At 41.1% G+C, this 22098-nt stretch overlaps 2 protein-coding genes across 4 annotated transcripts in view; one reads left to right on the top strand and one right to left on the bottom strand.

Moving 5' to 3' along the window:
- The window catches only part of HERC4 (HECT and RLD domain containing E3 ubiquitin protein ligase 4), a 30153-nt gene extending 19607 nt beyond the window's left edge, over positions 1-10546 (bottom strand). For 2 of the 3 annotated variants that reach the window (XM_018079930.2, XM_018079928.2), the window contains exons 1-7: positions 10452-10546; positions 9541-9693; positions 8080-8369; positions 5225-5384; positions 3782-3858; positions 2256-2477; positions 1227-1318 (exon numbers count right to left, since the gene is read on the bottom strand). In XM_018079930.2, coding sequence (XP_017935419.1) covers positions 1227-1318; positions 2256-2477; positions 3782-3858; positions 5225-5384; positions 8080-8305 — 777 coding nt within the window. In that variant the 5' untranslated portion in view covers positions 8306-8369; positions 9541-9693; positions 10452-10546. The remainder of the gene's footprint in view (positions 1-1226; positions 1319-2255; positions 2478-3781; positions 3859-5224; positions 5385-8079; positions 8370-9540; positions 9694-10451) is intronic. The other variant, XM_018079929.2, reaches the window with a different exon arrangement.
- Positions 10547-14728: 4182 nt separating this feature from the next.
- MYPN (myopalladin) overlaps positions 14729-22098 on the top strand; it is a 66623-nt gene continuing 59253 nt past the window's right edge. Inside the window, exon 1 of the mRNA XM_018079909.3 lies at positions 14729-14748. Coding sequence (XP_017935398.2) covers positions 14746-14748 — 3 coding nt within the window. The 5' untranslated portion in view covers positions 14729-14745. The remainder of the gene's footprint in view (positions 14749-22098) is intronic.

A 22098-nucleotide genomic window follows, 5' to 3' on the forward strand; every position in this document is an offset into this window, starting at 1 on the left:
TTTTAACTTGCTGCAGTATAAAAATTCAAACTAACATGTTTTAAAAAGCCATACATTTACCCAAAGTAAATAAACACAGGTGTTTTTTTTCCCCCTCCAGAAATAAAACATTAAAAATAATTACTTCCAAAATCCTAATGCCTTCTATAACAACACTCTGAACTCAAGAGATTTGGACATGAACTGGCTATTTAGTCACTTTTCCAAATCTTGAACAGGCAAAATTGTTTTCTACTCCTCTCAGTGGTAAGCTCAAAATATTCTGTTTATAAATTGTTACTTTTTACTGAGAGTGGCAAGCAGGAAATGCCTAAACATTAACACATAAAGATTTAAATACTCAAGTCTAATTCAACTATTAAACCCAAAAAGTCCAAGAGTAAATCATTTAAGACATGTATGTATCGTTTTACCCACTACAAAATAAAGGCACTTACCATAACTTGATGCTTGAAATAAAATATTCATCACTAAAATGACTGTAAGAATGAGCAGCAGCATTATATATTCTATGCTGCTGCCAAATATTTCCAAATAAGTTTAAAAGTTTAAAAGGAAGGCTTCAAATACTGCATTTAGCCAACAGTTCTGCATCAGGCAATTTGACATATATCACCTCTCTATTTTAATCATCAATAATTAATTTTAATTCCTACGTCTCTGTACAAACACACTGCACTGACACAGAACACGTTCTTTTTTTCCCAAATCCATTTTGAAATAAGTGACCCATTTTTCACAGAACCTCACACAATAATACCTGCAATATGTAATTCCTCATTAACTGTACTCTCACTTATGACTGGCAATAAATGAACTTCCCCAAGGAGGAGTCTGTTTTCTCCATGATCCTACTTGGTGAGTGATTTGGTCTGATCATGAACACAGCAATGCCAGAGACATTACAGTCAGAAAAGAGCTCCTCCCTTTAGGATACACTAAAGTAAATTCAATACCTGCATAATTTTAATAATGCAACATAGAGTTTCCTATCAAAAATGCTATATTTTGTATGCTCAATTTCACCAACTCTGACAAAAAGACTGCTGAAAAATTTCCTGTATTGGGGATTTTTTTCAAATATTTAACGACTGTTTCCTCAACTTTATCCAATAAACTTAGAAGCCATTTATTCAGAATTTAGTTTATTATTTCCTATTCAGACAGCACCTTTTCCTGGAAACATTAAAAAAACTGAAGCAGAAACATATCTTTAAGTATTGTACCTTCGTAAGGGCAGCAGTATGATCTTCTCCACAACATATATGAACAACCTTCTGACTTCTCAGTGACTTTAGCAGTGTAGGAACATACCTGTCTGAACAGTTTAATAAAGCAGTAGGTCACCTATTTTTGAAGTAAAAACCAAAACCCAAACAGTTTTGCTCATTTATTCTAATTTTGTTCTAGTCAAACAAGCACTCTGAAATTGTTGGCACACAATGCAAATCACTGTGACCGAGTTTCAGATCTTGGAGATGAAGTGTTACTGCAGCAAAAACAGGGGCTACTGCACTGAAACACTTTGGAGCCCATGTTTTTAAAGTGTCCCTGTAAGTCAGTGTCAGTAGGTATTCTTTGGAACGTGTGTTCACACACACACAGCTTGATATTAATAAATGTATAACAGACCCGAGCACCCAAGGATCAGGAAGCACAACTTCCTTCCATCATCAGAACAAATCAACTTTGTCATCCACCTGAACAAAGGCAACTTTTTAATGCTAATGTCTTCAAATCTGTTAGGTGTGCTAACATGTCTGCAAGAAACTGTACCAGCACACAAAAAAGGGATTTTATTGAGAAGTGATGCTACATAAAAAACTGGGGTTCTACACATTCCAAAGAATATGGAGAAGCAACTGAAGTCTCATGTGAGATCTTCTTATTATATGAGTGTGACCAGAATTAAGGCATTAATTCAGATGTGCATTTTCTTTACAACACACTTTTCTTATTTTAAACAGTGTTGACAACAAGGAACCGGTGAGAAAATCTGAACTCATGAAACCATCTATAGATTATTCATTACTAAACTGTTCAGAATTTCAACACAACACTGTCAGAATTCTCACTACAAAACTGAGGAAAGAAGACACCTTTGTGTCTTCTTCAGGAATCCCACGTGACACCAGCACTCTCTGACAACATTCAACAATGGTTTGTCCTGTCTGCTTGTTTTCTTGTATTGCTGTCCCTGCATTCACAACCCAAACCCTCCAGCATGGAATTTTACTGCAGCAATGTTTACCTACCATTATCATCATTTAGACCCAGCTGCCCAAATTTGTTGCGTCCCCATCCAAAAATGGCTCCAGAAAGAGTTAGTACAAAACTATGAGCTCCTCCTGCTGCAATCTGTGCAAAAGGGATTCCCAGCAGAGATTTAATCATATGTGGTGAGGTTTGTTTTTTATACTCGTAACCTAAGCCCAGCTGGCCATATTTGTTTTGTCCCCAGGAAAACACTTCACTTCCTGTTGGAAGGAAAAAATAAACAACCAAGAAACACAGTAAATACAATTTAATTATACCATGTTTATCCACTGTAAGAAAAGCTAAAAGTTATGTTTGAGTTTCAAAATGCTTACAAATTACTGACTTCTGAAGCTAAGCATTCTTGTGTAATTTGCAGGCATTCAACTCAAATATTTCACCAGACAAAGTATTTAAATTGTATTCAAACCCCTCAAAATTTCTCTTAACATTCCTGTTTCAACAGTGTTAGATAAACTGAGTTTGATTATTACAAAGCAAGATACTGTTCCACTGGAAGCTGCACTACTACATAGATTTTTATGGAGAGATCTGCCAATACTGGACGTGCAAAATTTTCCAATTTCCCATCAAAAGCCTCATTTAAGCTTTTCTAAGGTAACACACTGAATTTCCACACACAGTTTAAGAGACACACATTTCAAAACAACGTCTTCATCATATGATCAACGAAGCACAAAGTTTATAAGGTCATTTGATGCCTTACAAAGAAAAAATCATTTTAAAGAATGACAAGTCAAAGAGCTATTTACGTTAAGATTGCCTCCAAACATTCTACTGAACACCCACTGTTTTGCTGAGGTATTTACTATCCTAAAGATCAACACCTCATCACAAAACACTTTGCTTTTGCTGATGTGATACATTTCCAAGAGCAGTGTTCCCTTCACAATGCTTCCTATGTCTCTCCTATCTCCATCTTTCCCATAAGAGTTTTATCAAGATGGGAAAACAATGAAACCCATCTCCTGGGGTACAGGTCTCTCAGATTTTATTTATTTAACAACAAAACTCAAAAAAACCCCCCAACAGTGCATGAACAGAAACAGAGCTGCAGATCTATGAATTGGCAATAGGACAGTGATGTTGTACGTGAAGCTTGCAATTATTTAAAACACTGAGTTAATTTTAAATTACAAATCTAAAATTTATGACATTCTTGTACCTTTGACCAACAGAATGTTTAACAGCACAACTCTAATACTCCCCACATTCTACTGCTGATCTTAACTCAGGCAAAGGGTTATTTGTAAACCTCTGCTTGCCTGCCCTGGAAACAAAAAGAAATAAAAGCAGAACAAATATGACATTTGTCTGTACATTTATTTTTTAAAGTCAGGCTTCCATCATTAAATTACACTGCCCATACCAACTTGAAATCCCACCTGTGTTAAGCGGTACCATGTTTTATAAAAACATTTCCTTTTAGAAATTAAAAATAAATGTTGGAAACTTGAACTACCTGGTAAGAAATTACACAAAACTTCAGAATAATCTGGCTTACCTTTTGAGAGTGCTAGGGAGTGATAGTAACCACAAGCAACTTGAACAATTTGGACCTCTGATAAGCTTTTAATGTTTCTATTGGGGTAAGAAAACAGAGAAAGAATTAAGCTACTAGATCGTGGTATGGAATATAAAGTCATATCAAAAGATAATATACAAAAAGTGAACCTTTTCACTCAAGCACACATGAAACTAATTCAAACATCCTAACTTTAACTAGGAGGTATTTAGTAAAGCCTTAAGTCAAAACAGCTGCTTTTCTAACGCTTTTAAGGACAGGTTTGGTCTTATTTTCAAATTAAGTCTGTAAAAGGCCATAATGAAGAATTAGGGAGGTTCATGTGCTAGAGGGAGATGTCATACAGCTGAATGGAGGAACTAATAAAGAATGCAAGAAGAAATCAATTCTTACTTCCCAGTTTCCAAAAGAAGAAAGGTTTTACAGTCTTCGTTATGTCAATATTAGATATAAAAAATGTAATTACTCTCTGGTAAAAACTGAACACTATTTTTCATCTCTACCAACATTAACGTCAATCAAAACTTCAGTTTACAGAGCTATTAAATTTTGCACAATATTATAAAGAAGCTGCAAATACATCCAAATGTGCATTAAAACTAGTATGCTTTCCATTTTCGATGGAAAACCAGAAGTTTCTAAAGGGCCTGTTGGCTTTTAAATTTGATGCAGAAATAACATCTTTGGTATTTGTTGTTTATATTTTTCATATTTATACACGTGTTAGAGATAGTCATGAATTACTAAAGCTCCAAGGAATTGTCACTTTTGTGTGTCTTTTCCCTAGGCAAAAAAATAAGTTAATAATTAGAAAACATCCAGCTTGCAAACATACAAACTCACTGCTACAGACAGTCACACTGGTTTCTGAAAATGTGGACTTCAGGTAGCTAGAATGCTTGTTCTGGGAACAAGCAAGTGAACCTGGACAGCGTTCATTTTTAAAATTAGGTTTGATCACAGCTGTAAAACTTTGGGGAGAAAGCTGAAGTACAAAGATCAGACAGCAAATGTACTTTCTTCAAATGTACTCCCACAACCAGTTTTGGAAGTTTAACACTTTACTTCTCTTCACCTTCTCTTAAATGGCAGTTATCAACCCCCATTTACATTCTTAAAATACCTATCCTACTTTTCCAACATAACTCTCACTCTTAATAGAGGACTATTAAAAAAAAAAAAAAAACAAATAAAAGCACCCCAAAAAGCAACAAACCAAACCAAGCAAACCCATAACACACTTCCCACATAAGCTGACTTTTTGAGAAAGGAAACTGCCTACAGAATGCAAGTGTCATAGCTAATATACACCTTCTAATGTGTGCTTTTAACTATAACAGCAGAATAGATTAACCAATGTGACTTAAGCACATTATTTAAGAAAAAAAAAAAAAAGGCAACTTATTATCTGCTATTTTTAACCTGGGCACTCTGATGCATTCCTCTGTTCCTGGCAAGCCAAGCTGTCCATCAGTAGCCAGACCCCAAGCATATACCTGACCCTTGTCATTTAATGCAAGGGTGTGGGCTTCTCCACATGATACAGCTACAATATTTTGGGCATCCAGTGCACCAACATGCTCTAAAAAAGAAACAAACAAATAAAGTTAGTTGTTTAAAAAAAAAAAAAACTCCTAACAAGCTAGGGCAGTTACAGACACTTTTATTCAGCACTATGATATGAATCGAAATTACACTGCAGTAAGCCCAGGAGCCTGCTGAAACACCCTCTATTTAAAATTGTAAGCATGCTGTTCTAGGAGAAAAAAGTTAAATTTGACACCCCAAAGTAGCCAAATAACAACTGCATCTGAACAACACACCGACGTGCACAAAACCTGCAGCTTGATCATAATGGTTCCTTCTAACCTTGCCATCTGAAAATGAGGGCAGAAACCCAGTTAACATTAAGGTCAAATAGATTATTGTCAAATGACTACACGTGTAGATATTATGTAAGAGGAAAACATTCCACCACAGCAAATTAAATTCACCTATTCACTATTAAGAAAAAAGCCTGCAAAACAAGGCAGGGCAAATTACAGACTAAAGCTACTGATTTTGCAATGAGCTGCACAATGTCCTCTTTATAATGCAAAATACTGTAGAAACAGATCCTAAAGAGTAATTTTTCTAGCCATACAGTGCATGCCTCTGAAAAGCACACACTAAAATATCTGTCACTTTTTTTTTCCAGTAGCCTGCATCAAAACCCTTAAATATACTTAGAAAGGAGGTTTTTGGGGGGTTATGATTTGTGATCAGAAGTCTAACATTTTTATTTCAGCAATAATAACATGGGGAAATACCTTAGGGCCTGTCACTAAAGCTGGAATTTTTAATAGTCCCCTTAGATAAGAGCCTGCTTGGACATTCTCACCACTGAAAAAGCCAGTGGTATCATCAATGTAACGTGCTCTCCAAACACAGGCTAGAACAGCCTAAGTCAACTTCAAAACAATAGCTAATGTTATCTGCAACATGACAGGCGCTCAGGTTCCAAAATAAACTAACACAGGCAGCAGATATAAGTTCTTTCATACAGCTGGTCTGACTAAAGAGGTTACCACCCCAGTTCAGCCACGAGTCTCCCACAGCTCTGCCAGTGAAGAGGTCATGGAAGCGCTCTCCAGTTTGGGCACCAGCACAAAGATTAGCTCAGGCTATCTTCACCAGCTGCTGAACTAGCCAGCCTCACTCTGCCTAATATGGATTAAGGAACATTCACACAATCCCTGTGGCAAGCAGAGCTCTGTGGGGAGCAAAGAGGGAAGGCACGGCTAAATAATACCAGTGGTGACATGGAGGTGGCAAAGACATGCAGTCAGCAACAAAATTATCTTCAGTGAGCAGAAGTGCATTCAAAAGAGAACATCCACCCATCTGTAAAGATACTGAGCCTCTTTAGACTAATGCCCTGACTTCATAGTACAACACTCAGCAGTATAATCAGCAACCTGTAGGTGAAAGGAAAATTAGGGAGGAGGAGGTTACAATCCTCATGACTGGTGTGTCTGAGCGTGTTAAAAAAAAATTATAGCAGGTCCATTACATATGAAAGGTCATACAAACTAGAAGTCAGATATTTTTGTTTTAACTTTTAAAGACGATTCAGCATAATTTTCAAAGGGGGCAACAAGCAGTCAGAGTAAGTGACAAGCTGAGTTCTCAGTTTCTCTATGTTCATGAAGCACAGGATTAAAGTCTATCAGTTTTAATATCCACATACTGCTTCCCAACAGAAGACCAAATTAGTTCAAAAAAGTTACATCTCAATTACATAAAAAAACCAAGAATCTTTAACTGGTATCAAAGCCAAAACTCTGAGTAAAGGTGAACCACTAAAATTTCGCATGACACTTTATTTCCATTTGAAAAATTTGTGTCAATTATTGAGCCAAGTAAGCTGTAAAATTGCTATAGGAGTAATTAGAATAAACTCTTACTAAGCCTTTCCAGTTTGTTATGTTCTGCTGTGAGTAGTGTGAGCAGCACTGTTCCCTGGCTCTCAGCAGCACCAGCTATGACTCACAAGCAAGCTCTGGAGAGAGCCCATGTGCACACTCCTCTGCAGTCCCTGCAAGATGTTTACCCACTTCTGCTCTAGAACTGCACTAGCAGGGAGCAGAAACACACAGAGGACAAAGGCAGGAAGAAGAAAAAAGCCCTAAGAAGTTTCACATGGCACCTTTTAGGCTTTTCCAAATATTCTTCCTGTAGTGCTGCATATGCTGATACGTCTTTTATCAAAAGTTTTATTTTTAGTTCTTAAAAAAAAAGAACATTGCTTTAATCAGACCAGCTCTACATCACATATTAGACAACTAAAAAAACACACAGTAAGTTTCTCGACTGTGAATATGTCAAATACTCATATTTCAGTAGCCAAACCCATACATATAGTACAATACTAATCCATGTCTTGCAGCAGGTCACCTCCCCTTGAGATTTAGAACAGCCACTGAGTCTCCCACAGCCTTCAATGAAGTGATTCCATGCCAGAAACAAAAACAGTGGCACTGTCCAGCTGCACAGCAGACACAAATAGGACGGACTTCCATGTTTCACAGTCGGTTGTTTCCAACTATCACAAGAAGCAATCCAAGCAAAGGAATGCTTTTCCAGTGAAAAATATGTCCAATTCTTGGAAGAACTACTGTGCCTGAATTCAGCACATGCACAGACACTGGCAATCTTGGGTTTGATGTAGCATAATAAAACAAAAACCACAAGCACAACCACAAGTAACCTCCACAATTCGTTACTTACAAACTTACCGGGTCTTTTCCTGGCTTTTTCATGCCCTAGTTGTCCTAGATCATTGCATCCACATGTATAAACAGTCCCATCAACCAGGACAAAAACAGTATGTCTCAGTCCACATCCTACATCTCTGACACTCTTATTTAAGAAAAAGTCACTTTTTCTGGGTTCTAAAACAATCTCTTCATCAATTCCACCCAATCCAAGCTGTCCAAAAGACGCATTTCCCCAGCACAACATGTTTATGCTTCTCTTGATCAGAGAACTTCCAACTTCAGTTTTCTAGAATATCCCTTCTCCGTAGCTGTTAAAAAAAAAAAAAAAGGAAAATGTACATTTTTCAGTATTGTCCCCAACATTTACATTATTTTCTATACAGCATGTAATCCATGAGCTCACTTTGATATACCAATATACATGTGATTTACTTTCTTGGACAGGATTTGCATTAACTCTGCAGTAAATTGCTTTGCTTCCCATTTCAGATACAACTTTTAAAATGTGCAGGTTCTTGGTTTTACAAAACTTTGCTTCAAAAATTTAAAATACCGTTCTTCATAGAACTTCTTTAAACAGCAGTCACAACCAATTCCAGCCAGGGGAAACGACCTCAGACATCTTCCAAGGAAACAGTACTGGCTACTTTCTTTACTCAAGGAGCTGCATGACTCCATAAAGCACTGTGTATGGCCTCAAGATCATCTCCAAAAACAACACTTGACTCATAGCTTGGAAAAAATTGGTCAGCTCTGATCAATCCAGTTATGCAATTCGAAGTACAATATGCTGTGTCAATCATTACGTTTGAACAACTATGAGTCAACTGAACTTACGATTTAAAAGAAAATAAAGAGCTGAAATTCAAGTCCCCAGCCTTTCACTGCAATCAACAGCAGCTACAGCTTCAGCTACTCTGCAGTAAAAGAGGCCACAACTCCCCCAAGCAAACCTCCATCCCTAATCTCTAAATTGCAATTAGCAGTATTTGTGCTGACAGACTCTCCATCTGTTTGGAAAGGATACAAAGCTACACTTTCATTTTCAGTATTGTATACCAGGAAGAATTTATGACAGTGTTTTCACTATTACTCATACTGTACTTTCAGGACAGTAATTTTCCCCATACTTTTAGAGCAATTTAAAAATCAATGCAATCCAATGTGAGATTACTATAAATTTTCATATGCACCATTACTTGGAAGACATTCTTCAGGATCATAACACACATAAACCACCTAAATACAAAACTGCTCAGGGAAGCGAGACACCAGTTAGCATCTAAGCATTACACACCCCAAAGGGCAGAATTCTTGCCAGCACAGCAGATAAACTATTTTTCTCTGCAAAAGTCAAAATACAGTAAACAAGATGCTTATTTTTGTGGCTTCACTGAGAAAAAAAAAAAATAACAAAACAACAAAAACCAACCAAACCAAAACAGCCAAACAGCTCAAAATATATTGCATTCTGTTTACCTATCTCAGGCGGTGAGGCATGATCAAATATTTCCCTAGCTATATCCTACCACAATCAGAAGGGGACATCGAAAGGAAGACTGCAGTTAAGACATGGCTGTGCAACAGCACGTGTCACACATCTGCAGCAGTGACTGCAAGGCAAGCTTCAACCTGCAACACAAGAAGTTAGAAAAGACGTATTATTATAGTCCTTGAAGACTTCTATAACCAAGATTTATCTCTGTTTCCAGCAGGGAAAAAAAAATAAGAAAAGCGCTCTTTTCTCTTGAAACGTATATGTATTTCCATGGAAGGTGGGGCTGGATTGTTTTGGTTTTTATCTTTTGGGAGTCAGTGCCCCAAGTTTTGTACTTTGGTCTCGAATCACGGCACTTTCACCCTGTCCGTGGCCAGCCCGAGTGTCGGCTCCGGGCACCGCGGCACTGACGTCAGAGCGGCCCGAGCCCACACCCGGCCGGAGCGCGGGGAAGCCCCGCATCGCTCCGGGCCGGCGGGGAGCGCCGAGCGGCGCCGGGGAAGCGCCTGGACGCTTCGCGCAGGCTGTGACCGCCACGCCCGGGCACTGACGCGCGTCCAGGCCGAGCCCCGAGCGCGGGACCCGCCCGCCCGCCGCACACAGCCCGCGTTCCCGCGCGGGGCTCGGCCCGGGCCCCGCCGCGCTGGGGCGCGCAGGGCGCTGGGGCGCGGCCCGGCGGCGGAGCGGGGGCGGCGGACGGTCCCCTCCGCGCCGTCGCGAGTGCCCCGGCGGCCGCGCCATTCCCGGCTGTCCCGGGCCCGGCCGCACCTGCCCCGGCGGGCCGCGCCGCCCGGCCGGCCCGGCCCCCCCGCCCCGCGGCCACTTCGCCGTCCGCCCCGCGGGGGCCGGAGGGCAGCAGCGCCCGGCTCCGGAGAGGCCCGGCGGGACTCACCGGCGGCGGCGAGGCGCTGCGCTCCGGTCCCCAACCCGCCCCGCTGGCACCGCCGGGGCGTGGAGCAGCGTGAGCAGCACCCGCGGCCGGTGACACCCGGTCGCCGCTGCCGCGCAGGCGCCGGCTCGGCAGAGCGGGACCGCAGCGCCCGCTCCCGCCCGGCCCGTGGGCAGGGCCGGGGCCGCGGCAACAGGCGGCGGCGGGGTGCGGAGCCGGGACTGCCGGAGTCCGGGACTGCGGGCGCCGGAAGGGACGCGGCGCTCGGGGCCGCCGCGTGTGTCGGTTCCTGCCGTTGGGCTGCGGGAGGCGGAGCGAGGAGCTGACGGCAAACATGAGATGGACGAGGGGCCCGCGAAGCCAGGGGTGCCGGAGTGCCGCCGCCGCGCTGCCGGGGTGCCCGCCGGAGCGCAGGGCTGGGCGGGGTGTTCGCTCCGGTGGCTGCAGCTGGGCGCGTTCTGGGCTCGGCAACAAGGGAGCGCTGTAAAGCAGATCTTCGCTGTGCTACATCAGTGTTTTTAAACTGAGAATTAAAAAAACTGGAGTACGTTCTGGGGCAAAGCGCTCCCTGAGAAGAGGTCCTCGCGTGGCGCGTTCCTCCTGCTCCAGAGACTTGGGCGCGTGTTGCTGTTCCTTGAGCGTGATCTGCAGAAGCCTCTGCTTGATCTCTGAGGGCACGAAAAGAACGAGATCAGTGAGTGGGAAGGAACTGGATCCGCCTGGGAGTTGCAGGAACAAAGTGTTCTTCATACTCCAATTACCTGTCATTAAGCTCTGCGGGCGCAGGATCCCTCCCCGAGGGCGATGGCGGTGCCATCACCAGCCCTGCGTGGCCCTCCTGCTCCGGGAGCAGGGGGGTTTGGGGGTTTGCTGTGTCCCTCCCGCAGAAATAAATGCAGTTTTCCGAATTCTGCATTCCGGTTACCAGCTTTCCTGAGTATACCCAAGGTGGGCATGGTAAAACTTTTTTTTTTCCACTGAACACTTATCTCTAGTGAGCCACTAAAGAGAAGTTTACACTTCCCCTCCCCCAGTATTTCGCTTAGTTCTGGGAGGAAAATCCATTGCAATTTATGTAATTGGACCGGGCCGGGAATCCAAATCAGGCTTCCTTATTTAGTAGCCTCTTTATAGTGGTTTTGGGATCCACCTTTATGTAGGTCAGGAAGTGAAAAACGGTCAGGACCAGGCATACTTGACAGCAAGTTATTTTGCAGACTGGGGCTGAGGAAGGTTCTGTGTTTGGTGTCCTTTTGCCCTGTAATGGAAAGCATTTAACAAAATCTCAACACACAGCATGTCTTGGTCCAGCCATCACTCCTTTGTGTATGTAAATAGGTGAGATTTTACAGGACTTCTCGGGATTTGTGGTTGTAGGTTTATCACTAAATATCAAAACCAGAAATACTAAATTCATACATAGAGAAAATGAGACGGCTGCATGGCTGCCAGGCTAAAAGATGCAGCACTTTTCAGGGCAGCAAATCCCTAGTTTTGCTATTTAAAGGAGAAATGTGAGTGATTCGCCTTTTGCCGTTCTGCATTTAGGAACAGAAGGTTGGCAGGAGCTGTGACACAGCAAATGGAGGAAAACATTTAGTTCGTTGCCTTCTAAGCTTCCTTTTCCCCTTATTTGGGAGCCCACCGGAACAGTAACCGTGAATAACTACACAGTGGATTTTAAATACTGTCATTCATTGTGCAGTGTGTCCTCTGACCAGCGTGTGGGGATATGCCCATGTACTTGAAGAGAACATTATATGCCCAATACATTTTTTACACAGAAAAGTCACTTGATATAACTGGCTTAATGCATTAAATAAAAAGTATATAAAGCATGAAACAACGTACAGTGTTGCACAGATGTCAGCTTCCTTCTGTAATAGACACAGCTATTTTATTTACAAGAATTATTTTAATCCTAAAATCAAATTATTGTAAATTGCATAATTCAAATGTGTCTTCAAATAAAGTATAAGCCATATTTTTATTCCACTTATCACCTACTTTAGCAGATTTTCTTTTCTGTGCCAGAGAAGCCATATCCTACCTGCCTTACTGCCTTGAGGGAGCACCTTCCTTCTTGGGGCAAAAGACACACAGGCAGTGGGGTGAAGAGAGTACATGCTCTGATGCCCCAGAACTGCTTGGGCTCCCTGGCACTCAGTACAACCCACCCTACATCCACTGGCACTAAACCTGCCCAAATGGGGTCCTGTAGTTGCAGTCACAAGAACCGTGGGCTCGTTGCCCCTCAAAATTCCCACTGTCCATTCTAGTACTTGCCAAAGAACTCAGAGATGCAAAATCCAGGGAAAAGAAGAAATGTAAATCTGGTTAACTTCAGGGATGGGATTTATTTCCTTCTAGGTGCCTTAGCACAGAGGGTTTCCTGTTACCATTGCACAGTCTTCTTATTGATGGTCATAACAAGCAGGAAACTATTTTCAGTTGCTCTGCCATTATTAAAATAGCAATGCTTGGCTACTGCCTAGTGATAGCTGTCAGCACAGTTGGGGTTTTTAAATTGTACCTCAGTTAATCCCCCACTGAGATAACACAAAAATGGGGGGAAATCATATATAGGGTTAACTAATGTATACTTTATGCTTAATTACTGTAAAATATCTTTCAGTTAATACCCATGTTTCTGTAAACTACAGTGTTACAGCACAAAACTGTATAGCTATAACAGGGATGGACTCTGCTATCCGCCTCCATATTCTCCTGGCAACAGTCAGAACATACTTAATAAACTTTAATTCCACATTTCAAACCCCTTTGCTTTATACTTTGATGTGTCACAGACTACAGAAAATAGAAATGGGTGTCCAGAACAGCTGATAACAGGAAATTAGAGATGTCAGCATTTTGCTGTGAGAAATTACCAACCTTTGTGTGAAGCCTTTGTGTAGAATATTCTTGATTAAGACAAAGAAAAGGCTTTAAAATGCAAATAGCCTTACAAACAAGGGACAGTGGAACCCTTTTATGCCGTTTCAGTTTTACATTTCATCCTTATATTCTTCACATTACCAACATTTGGACATTAGGAGGTGCCTATGTAGACAGACAGACATAACACACACACAGAGTACATGTTTTATAGTCTCTGCTACTTTATAGCTGAGTGTGTTTTGGTTCTCTGCCCACCCTGCTCACAAACAATTCTGGTTAGCTCAAATGCAAATGTGCTTACCAAAGGCCAATTATTTATTAACTGATGGCAATATGGTGAAACAACCTGAACGGTTTTTGACCTGTTTGTGAAGGTAAACCACTATTTAAATATTAAATTGACAATACTGTGAGTTCTGCAGCTAACTCGAGGCCTCTAATAAAGGGAGCTGGTTCAGGGTAAGAGGAGTCATACCTTCAAATGAAGAAAAGCAAAACCAAAAACCTGCAACACCCCATTCACCTCATCCTCTCAGGTCCCAAAATATAGCTGAGATAGCCAAAGGAATGCTATGCATAGGATGACAATGCAAAGAAAACGAAAAAGCAGTGAAGGACAAGGATGGATCCTGGACACGAAGTCTGTAATGAAGGAAGCCAGCTGACCTTTGTGCTGGGTATGAAGCTCTTGTGCCCATGAACTCTCGTGTGGGTTCAGTGTCCCCAGGCCCACACACATCACAGCTGGCACTGAGTGACTGCCCCATGGCCAGCATGGCAGAACCACACAAGTGCCCAGGCCCCTGCAGGCTGGGACTGACGATGCTGAACATTCTCCAGCATCCTACACAGAGGGTTGGGAGTGCAGCCTCTTCCCACATGTGCCATATTTTCTTCCTATTGAAGTGATGTTTCGCACTATTACATTAATTTCTCTGTTATAAATAGATCAGAAGGCCAAGTGCTGACTGAACACCAGGGAATTCCTGTGTAATCTTTTGGGTTGTTTGGCTTAAGAGCTGGACACTAGTGCTGAGACACCAGTTCCCATGTCATTAAACTGGGCTTTTGGTCAGGCTAAAACTCAGCTTTGCTTTTTAAGATGCAATCTTACAGGAATACAATATCAATAACTGAACCAGTTCTGCCCCGCAGAGAGCAATTTGGGAACACACTGAACCTCAGCTTATAAAATAGCAGCTCCAAGTGGTGCCACATGCTGCTGATTCTGACATGACACTGTGTCTTTGCACGGCAGCATGATGAAGCACCCTAAAATTAGCCTTCTTACTATTTCGTAAAGAGCAGGCAGAAAGGTAGCAGCCTGCACTGAGGAGAACAAAGAGGCACAGGACAGGACCAGAACTGAAGCTCACACACAGCCTGGTCACAACACTTCATGGTGAGCACTCTTGTCTTCTTTGCAGATTTCCATATTGGATTGTTTAGTGTAATTTCTTAACCCAAGACCAGGCTGACCTGACTGTGAAGGAAGAAAGGTGCTCATGTAAACAGAGGTAGGGAGGAGGGATCTGTTCTTCCAGGGGGCTTGGGATTCAGTGGAAAGAAAAACTAACTGAAAATTACGTGGATGGTCTCTTTTCTTAGGGGTATGGTAGGAGCTGGTACTTAATTCACAGAATTAAGTTTGTTGTTACTGGAATAGAACTGGGAGTGGAAGAAAAAAAAAGTGCTGATATGGAAATCAGAAACACCACAATAAAGCCCCCTTCTGTTGAGTCAGACTAATTTTTTTCCTGATGCTCAGTTCTATCTCTACCCCATTTATTGGGTGATAAAGTCCTTAGCTTTATAAGGAGTGAGATTTGAGAGCAAAAAAAAAAAAAAACTTCCAGGCAATAGGAAGACAGGCATGAATCATGAATGTGCTTGGGTATGGGAACAGAAACAGTGAAGGAAAAGATCCCAGACCTGAGTAACACTTGCAGATGAGGAGAAAAAAGAAACTGTAAAGAAACATTTGAATATCAGGGGGCACAACAGGCATGCCATGAAGGGGATGTCAGGACTGATTGCTAGGAGGGAAGGAGGCACAGCACACATCTCTAGGAAGTAGAGGACCCTGCCATCAGCTCGGTGTAACAGCCTGTGGCCCTGTGCCTAAACAACTGGGACTACAAGCTGTTTTCTCTATTCCTGTGATAGGACTCTGTGAAGTCCTATTTTCCTGGAAGAAAATAGGCTGGGAAGAAAATAACACTGAGGCATAAACTGTGACTGGTACATTCAAACTACATACAGCTGTTACTGCTATTAGTTATTGCTCAAAAATACAGGACTATTTTACAACAGATATTTTTGTTCGGTAAAGATGATTGTACAGTACTCTGCAGCTTTTGTGATTTATTTCAGGAGAAGACTCATGATTTCATATGTATTACCGAAACCCAGGGGGGTATGATATGATAAGATCTATTTTGGTGCAGTTAGCAACCGATACTTTGTGGAGGACAGACTGAAATGTGGTGTCAAAGTGGTAGTGAATCATTTGAATCAACTACAGTACAGGACACCTCTGTTCAAAAGGTGGATAAAATATTCACAGTGGTCAAAGACTCTTGGGCAGATGGAAAATTAGATTTCTCTTGCAGAGGTTGTTAAGAAGCTCCACAGAAATTATATGTGAGCAGACAGAGCTCGGAGTCCTTGGAGGATTGTAATTCTTAATTTCCTATGACATAAGTCTCACTCTTGTCATTAGAATAGAAGATTTTAAAAAATAATATCTCGTTTTGGAGACAGAAGGTAAGTGAGCTGTTTGAACTGAGAATCAAATCCTCATAACTGTGAAAAATGGAATCACTGCTGGTACCTACACACAATTCTGATGGAGAGAAACCTGGTAACTTCTTGTGTTCCCAGAGATCTCCTAAAGCCAGTATTTACTAATCTCACATTTCGGAAAGAAAAATTGCCACAAATTTGTAATCTTTTGTTTCTGTTTCCTGACACTGGAGTGGTGCAAAACTGCTGACACTTCTGTTGTTGATTTTTTACTATGAGTGATTTAGATGGTCTTATATCACCGCAGGAGACTTTTGGGGATAGCATTTCTTTGTTTACTTGGTCCACCAGCCTACAACAAACTGCTTCCATTTAAAACTTCGAGCTTGAAAGGGGAAGCCAAAGCAACTGTGTATCATTTGGAAACAGAAACAGTAGAGCAGCCACATGTGCCAAGCCTCCCCTGCATGTAGCTGTCTTTTTTCCTGGGACAGAGAAGGTGATAGCAGTGATTCATCACCGATATCTGCCTGATGAAGGCTTTCTTGTCAGTAATGTCAGCAAGTCACTAAGACACCACTAAATACAGTCGCTGATCCCAATCAGAAATGATCCTTTGAGGGATCCTAGATATTCCCCACTTTACACACATATATTTACTTTTATAAAAGAAGAATACAGGGCTATTTTCAGCTTCTGGGCAAGGTTCTAGAACAGCAAAATTACTCCTAAACATACATAGACATAAATTTCAGAGTAGTCCTTGGGCATGGGTCCCTGGAGATTTAAGAGAGACTGTTCCTGAGGCTGTCTCAAGAAAAGAAACAGCATTTCCAGAGTACCCAACTGAGCCAGCAGCTTCTGTTCACCCCATGACCCAGTGGAGACACCCAAAACCAGACAGACTACCAGCAGGGAAGTCAGCTTGAAACACCAATTTCATCAGAAAACACACAAATTTTTTTAGCCAGCAGACTTGTACAAAAATATTGTGCCCAAATGCAGTAAAACTCTTGCAAATACAAACAATTCAATACAAACACTGTTATATGCTTCTATCTCGTAGCAAACTCAGCCAGGCAAACTGGCTCTTTAACAGACAGTTTCAATATTACAAATTAAATTCCTCTGAGTATAAATTCAACTTCTTTTTGCTTAATAAAATGAAGGAAACAAATGCTTACTTGTCTTACGAAGAAGTCATTGCTTTGTAATAAACAGCATTGGGATTACAAATTACTTTTCTGAGAGGCAAATGACATGTGATCTTTATAATTTTTCCTGACCTCTTGCTCAAGTTTGAGCCTCTAAATAGCTCATCACCATTATAAACCTGTTTGTGTTGTCTTCTGTGTTTTTAATAACCATAAGCATTAAAGTAGTCTGTTCATAACTACAATAATCCCTACTGGCTTCCCTGCAGAATTAAAACAGGCAAGAACCCAGAAGTGTTCCATTTATAGCCACTAGAAATAGTGGTAATTTCCAGTGAGTTATATCAGCAATGACCCCTTAAGAATCTAGGATTTGGTCTTACAGTGTCTGCACATTTTCAAGTCAGATTTATGAGCATTATTATCTTTTGGCTAAGTTTTAGTTCAGAATAGTTAATGACAACATATACAATTGTAAAATCTTCATTTTAAAACTTCCCACACTATTAGTTTTACAGCTAATTTTAACTGGATACAGAACTCACTATTTGCCCAAGTGACAACAAAACAGATACTGTTATTATATTGATTTTCCTGATGTTTTCTAACAAAACCACAGCAAGTTAAAAGAAATACCATTTGACAAGTAGAATTAAAATGTTTTTTAAAGCACAATTTAAACAGACATATTTTGAAGTGAGATTTAAAAGCTCAAGAATTACCAACTAAATTTATGTTTATAGCTATATTTCAGGAACCTTGTAAATTTTTTTAATTTTTGAGAAATTAAAGATTCAAATACTATGCTTGACTTTGCCATAATTACTTTGAACATATACTGGACAATAAGTCAAAACTATTACTTTCTCTTCTTCCCTTTCCACCAGGTCAAACCCTCAGATGAGTAAATTGGTTCCCAGTGGAAGTCAATGGCCAATATAAGCATATACTTTAAGAGCATAACGTCTAAAATTTAGTTCAAATATCGAATTTTCGCAGCCCCACGCCAGCAACTAAACACGCCAAAAGGGTTTTGTTGTGCTTCAAGAGGCCTTTACTAATCAGATTCCATAATATTTGCATTTTCTTTCTAAGTATCGTAGCCTGAAGTCTTCCAATATTCTTCCTTTTCTAAAGCAAAAAAGAAGAGAGACATTTAAAAAAGGATTTTCAAAGGCACCCTAAGCAGAAAGAAAATTCCTTTTATAACTTGTGGGATAGCACATGGCATTACTGTATGTCACTGATATACCAGTTTATCTAAACTTGGTTTGTCATAGGTGTGGTTTATGAGATCACAATGTATTTTAAATTCTGTGATAGATCTTTTGACTCCTTCCATTGAGTAAATTAATGTTTTGACTGTTAGGAAATTAGATGGTTCTGGAGACTGACAACTGAATAAGCAGAACCACTGGCTTAAATGTGGCCTGGGAAAGTATTCATCAATATTTTCGATTATGGGGTGATTTATTTGAAAAAAATTAGAGGTCTCATTTAGATTCCTAATAGAAAAGGCATATCCTCCTGTCATTTTCTTTCTCTCTCTTTCTCTGTTTTATATACTTGTGAAAAAGTCACTTTTGGCATAGCTAACAATCTGCATGGCTAGACAGAATGGCCAGTACCTCCTGCTGCTGTTGTTGTGAGGTGATTTTCTGGGTCACGATCTTTACTTACTTAAGTGAGCTTTACATCGCCTGCATGTCGCTTGGTCTTCAGGTAAACAGAGTGATTCTGATACTGATGGTGTTTAATAAGCTGGTATAACAAATTACTTTAATTCTTACCTGTGTCCCTTCTGAAAGGTTGCTTGTGTTTTGACATAAAAGACCCTTATTTTAAAATTAATTCTGTCAGTAAACCTGAATCCTAAAAAAACCCTGGTGTTTTAAAGCTTCATCCGTATCTATAGATAAAATTTTGCAGTACATCTTCACATACATTTTTACAAATTATGTTCTAATACAAGTCAGTTTAGTATTCAAATGAAAATGCAACATTTAAAGTGGGAAGGTGACTCAGTGGCCTGAGGGAAGGCGTTCCAGACAGATGAGGCAGCGTAAGGGGAAGAGTGCCAAAATCGTCCGGAGGGGCTGGTAAGCTGATCTCAAGCGTGCAGAGTAAGGTGACACACTAAAGTGCTGGGAAAACAGCAACTAATTCCCAATCCAGTCACCTCCTGGGACTCAGGGTTTGGGGATGATATCGTAGCTGTGTTTTCATTACAACCCGGCCCTGTTTGAATACAAAGGAGGGACATTTTAAGATCCCTGGAACTGCAGCAGAAGGTTTTTCCCCTGTCCGTGCCGGGGGATCCAGCGCTTTGGGCACACACACTGCCCGAGGTGCGCCCCGGCCACACGGGCTCCCGAACCCCGCCGACCGTTCCGGTCTCGTTTGTTGGCACAGAGGCTGCCGTGCTTTTCTGCTGCCCCCGTGTGTCGAGATGACAGGCTCCGTGTGGGTGCGGATACACTCCGCCTGCCCCAGCTCCGGCCCTTCGCGCTGACCGCTTCTCACCTCATCCTGTTGCACCACTGGAATACGCTGTACCCACCCTCTCCTCTCCAGCGAGTTTGCTTCTGTCATATTTTAGCACACTGTTATCAAACTATACTCACCTGCTACCTAAGCCACGCATTCCTAGGCAATCTGCCTCCCAAGCTCTCATCTTTAGTTCCTCTCGTTACCTCACTGAACAATCCCGTTGCTGTCCTCCAAAGAGCTCACCCAGCTGAGGTGAGCTGATGACCACAGGTTCAGAGATGAGCTGACTGCCATGTCACTACTGATAAACACTGACACCCTCATCTGAGCGTGCCTGGAGAGCAAGAGGTCTCAAGAAATTATTTTTAAAATGTACCCTATCCATGAATGCCCTCTCCTTATTCTGTTCTGCCAACAATTTAAGACATTCTGACTAGGGGTGTATCTCAGGAAGTATAATTTTGGCAACTGAGTTATTGAATGTTTTGTCGTATTAAACATCTGACTTGAGCTGTTATTTTTTACAGTTCTCATAGTCTAGAACAGATTTCAAAAGCCTCTGATGCTCAAAACAACAGCCATTCATCCTGGTTTGGGCTTCTCTAGAATCCTAAGAGTCCTAATCTACATTGCCATCAGGCTGAGCTGCTGAAGGCTCCTGCCACCTGCCTGAACTTTGGGGGTAATTTGCTGTAGGCCTTAGGGCCTCTAATAGAAACCAAAGAAACACACTGGACAGTCACTATGCCTAATTAAAGACACTGAAGGTACCTATATTTTATATATATAGTACACGTGTTCTTAGGTCAGACTGAAGTCTTTACCTTTGAGTACATTCTCCTCACTACCATGCAATTCACATTAATCAGGTTTCCACAAATAATAGCCACATTTTTTTTTTCTTCTGTGTTCAACGAATTTCCAAACAGACTCTCAGTGAAATCTCTCTGTTCTTTAAGGGGTTTTAATTTCTTTGCAAGCAGTCTGGATGAAATTCTGCTCTCTGTTCTAGATGTACAATGCCATTTAAGTGATAAGAATAAGGAGTGAACTGTAAATCTCTGTTTGACGAATGTGTAATTGGAAATAGAGACTGTGGTTACAAAATACACCTCCCTAGACTAACCCTTAATCAACTTTTAAAAACACAATTCATAATGTGTTGCTGTGTTAATCTCAATTCCAGGTCAAAACAATTCATGCCCCTGTCTCTGGACAACAGTAAGTGGTTAAAAAAGGCAGACAGTGTAGATGTCGGATCTACTAAGAATCAACCCCAGACACAGCTACTGGGGGAAAAAAATTAAACTTTTATACAAGTAAAAGGAGAAAAAGTTCAAATAATCAAATTATAAGTATATAACATGGCTTTCACTTTAGTAACATTTCTGTATTTCCTTTCCCTCTAGGTTTAAGCAAGCAGCTACTCCACTCTTTGTACCATTAATCACGCTGTGAATGTCCTGATTGGACGTTTTGGAGGTGTATGTCCTGCAGAAAGGGAAAGCCAGTTGAAATTCATGGATCTGTAGCTGCTAGGGTCTAATCCTCTTCTATCTGAATAACAATTTAGACAAGAAAGAGGAGGGCAAACCCCATAAAAAAACAGCAGAAGTACAAACAGTGTGCTGGGCTTAGTGCCCCCTCTTAGGTGTAATCCAAGGAAAACAAGTCCATGGCAGTGTCAGCTACAGCAAGATGTTGCTCACCTACACCATCCTCAGGCTGAGGCAGCACCAGCCAGGGCTGCCTTAGCTGGAGACCTGAAACAACAGAGCAAAATTAGCCTTGTCTGCTACACCAGGTTCTTATCAACAAGAGGCAGAAAGACAGAAAAGACAAGAAATAAAGTAAGGAAGGAAAAGAAGACAGGGAAGGAGAGGGGTCATAGTAGGAATGCAAATTTCACCTATCACAGAGTGTTCCAAATTAGATGAAGACAGTAGAACTGGCATTATCAGATCCCCTTTTATGGTCTCTTTTGGACTGGTCATGCCTTGCAATCAGGGCAGTGAAATCCTATCGTGTCCAAGTGGATCCCGTCGTCTCTGACGGTGCTGGGAGCAGTAACCCTGACTGTAAATCTCACGCCTTTCAATTAAGCTGGTTTTTTGGCATCAGTGTCAAATCAAATTTCCTCCTGCTTAACTTGCCCAAAGAAAGTCATGACTGGAACAGCACATACCCTTCATATTTTGTCTGGTATTCAAACCCAGCTTCTCAGTTATTAATTTTAATCCACTGATTTCTGATCTTGGGTTTCTGTTGATTACCAGACATAGTCTCCACATCATTGAATCCTATAGATAGGAGTCCTCATTCATTTTATCTCAAGTTTTTAGTTATTTTTAAAAACAATGTGA

This window comes from Manacus vitellinus, unplaced genomic scaffold, assembly GCF_001715985.3.
Source record: "Manacus vitellinus isolate BGI_N305 unplaced genomic scaffold, ASM171598v3 scaffold_48_pilon, whole genome shotgun sequence".
Classification (NCBI taxonomy): Eukaryota; Metazoa; Chordata; class Aves; order Passeriformes; family Pipridae; genus Manacus; species Manacus vitellinus.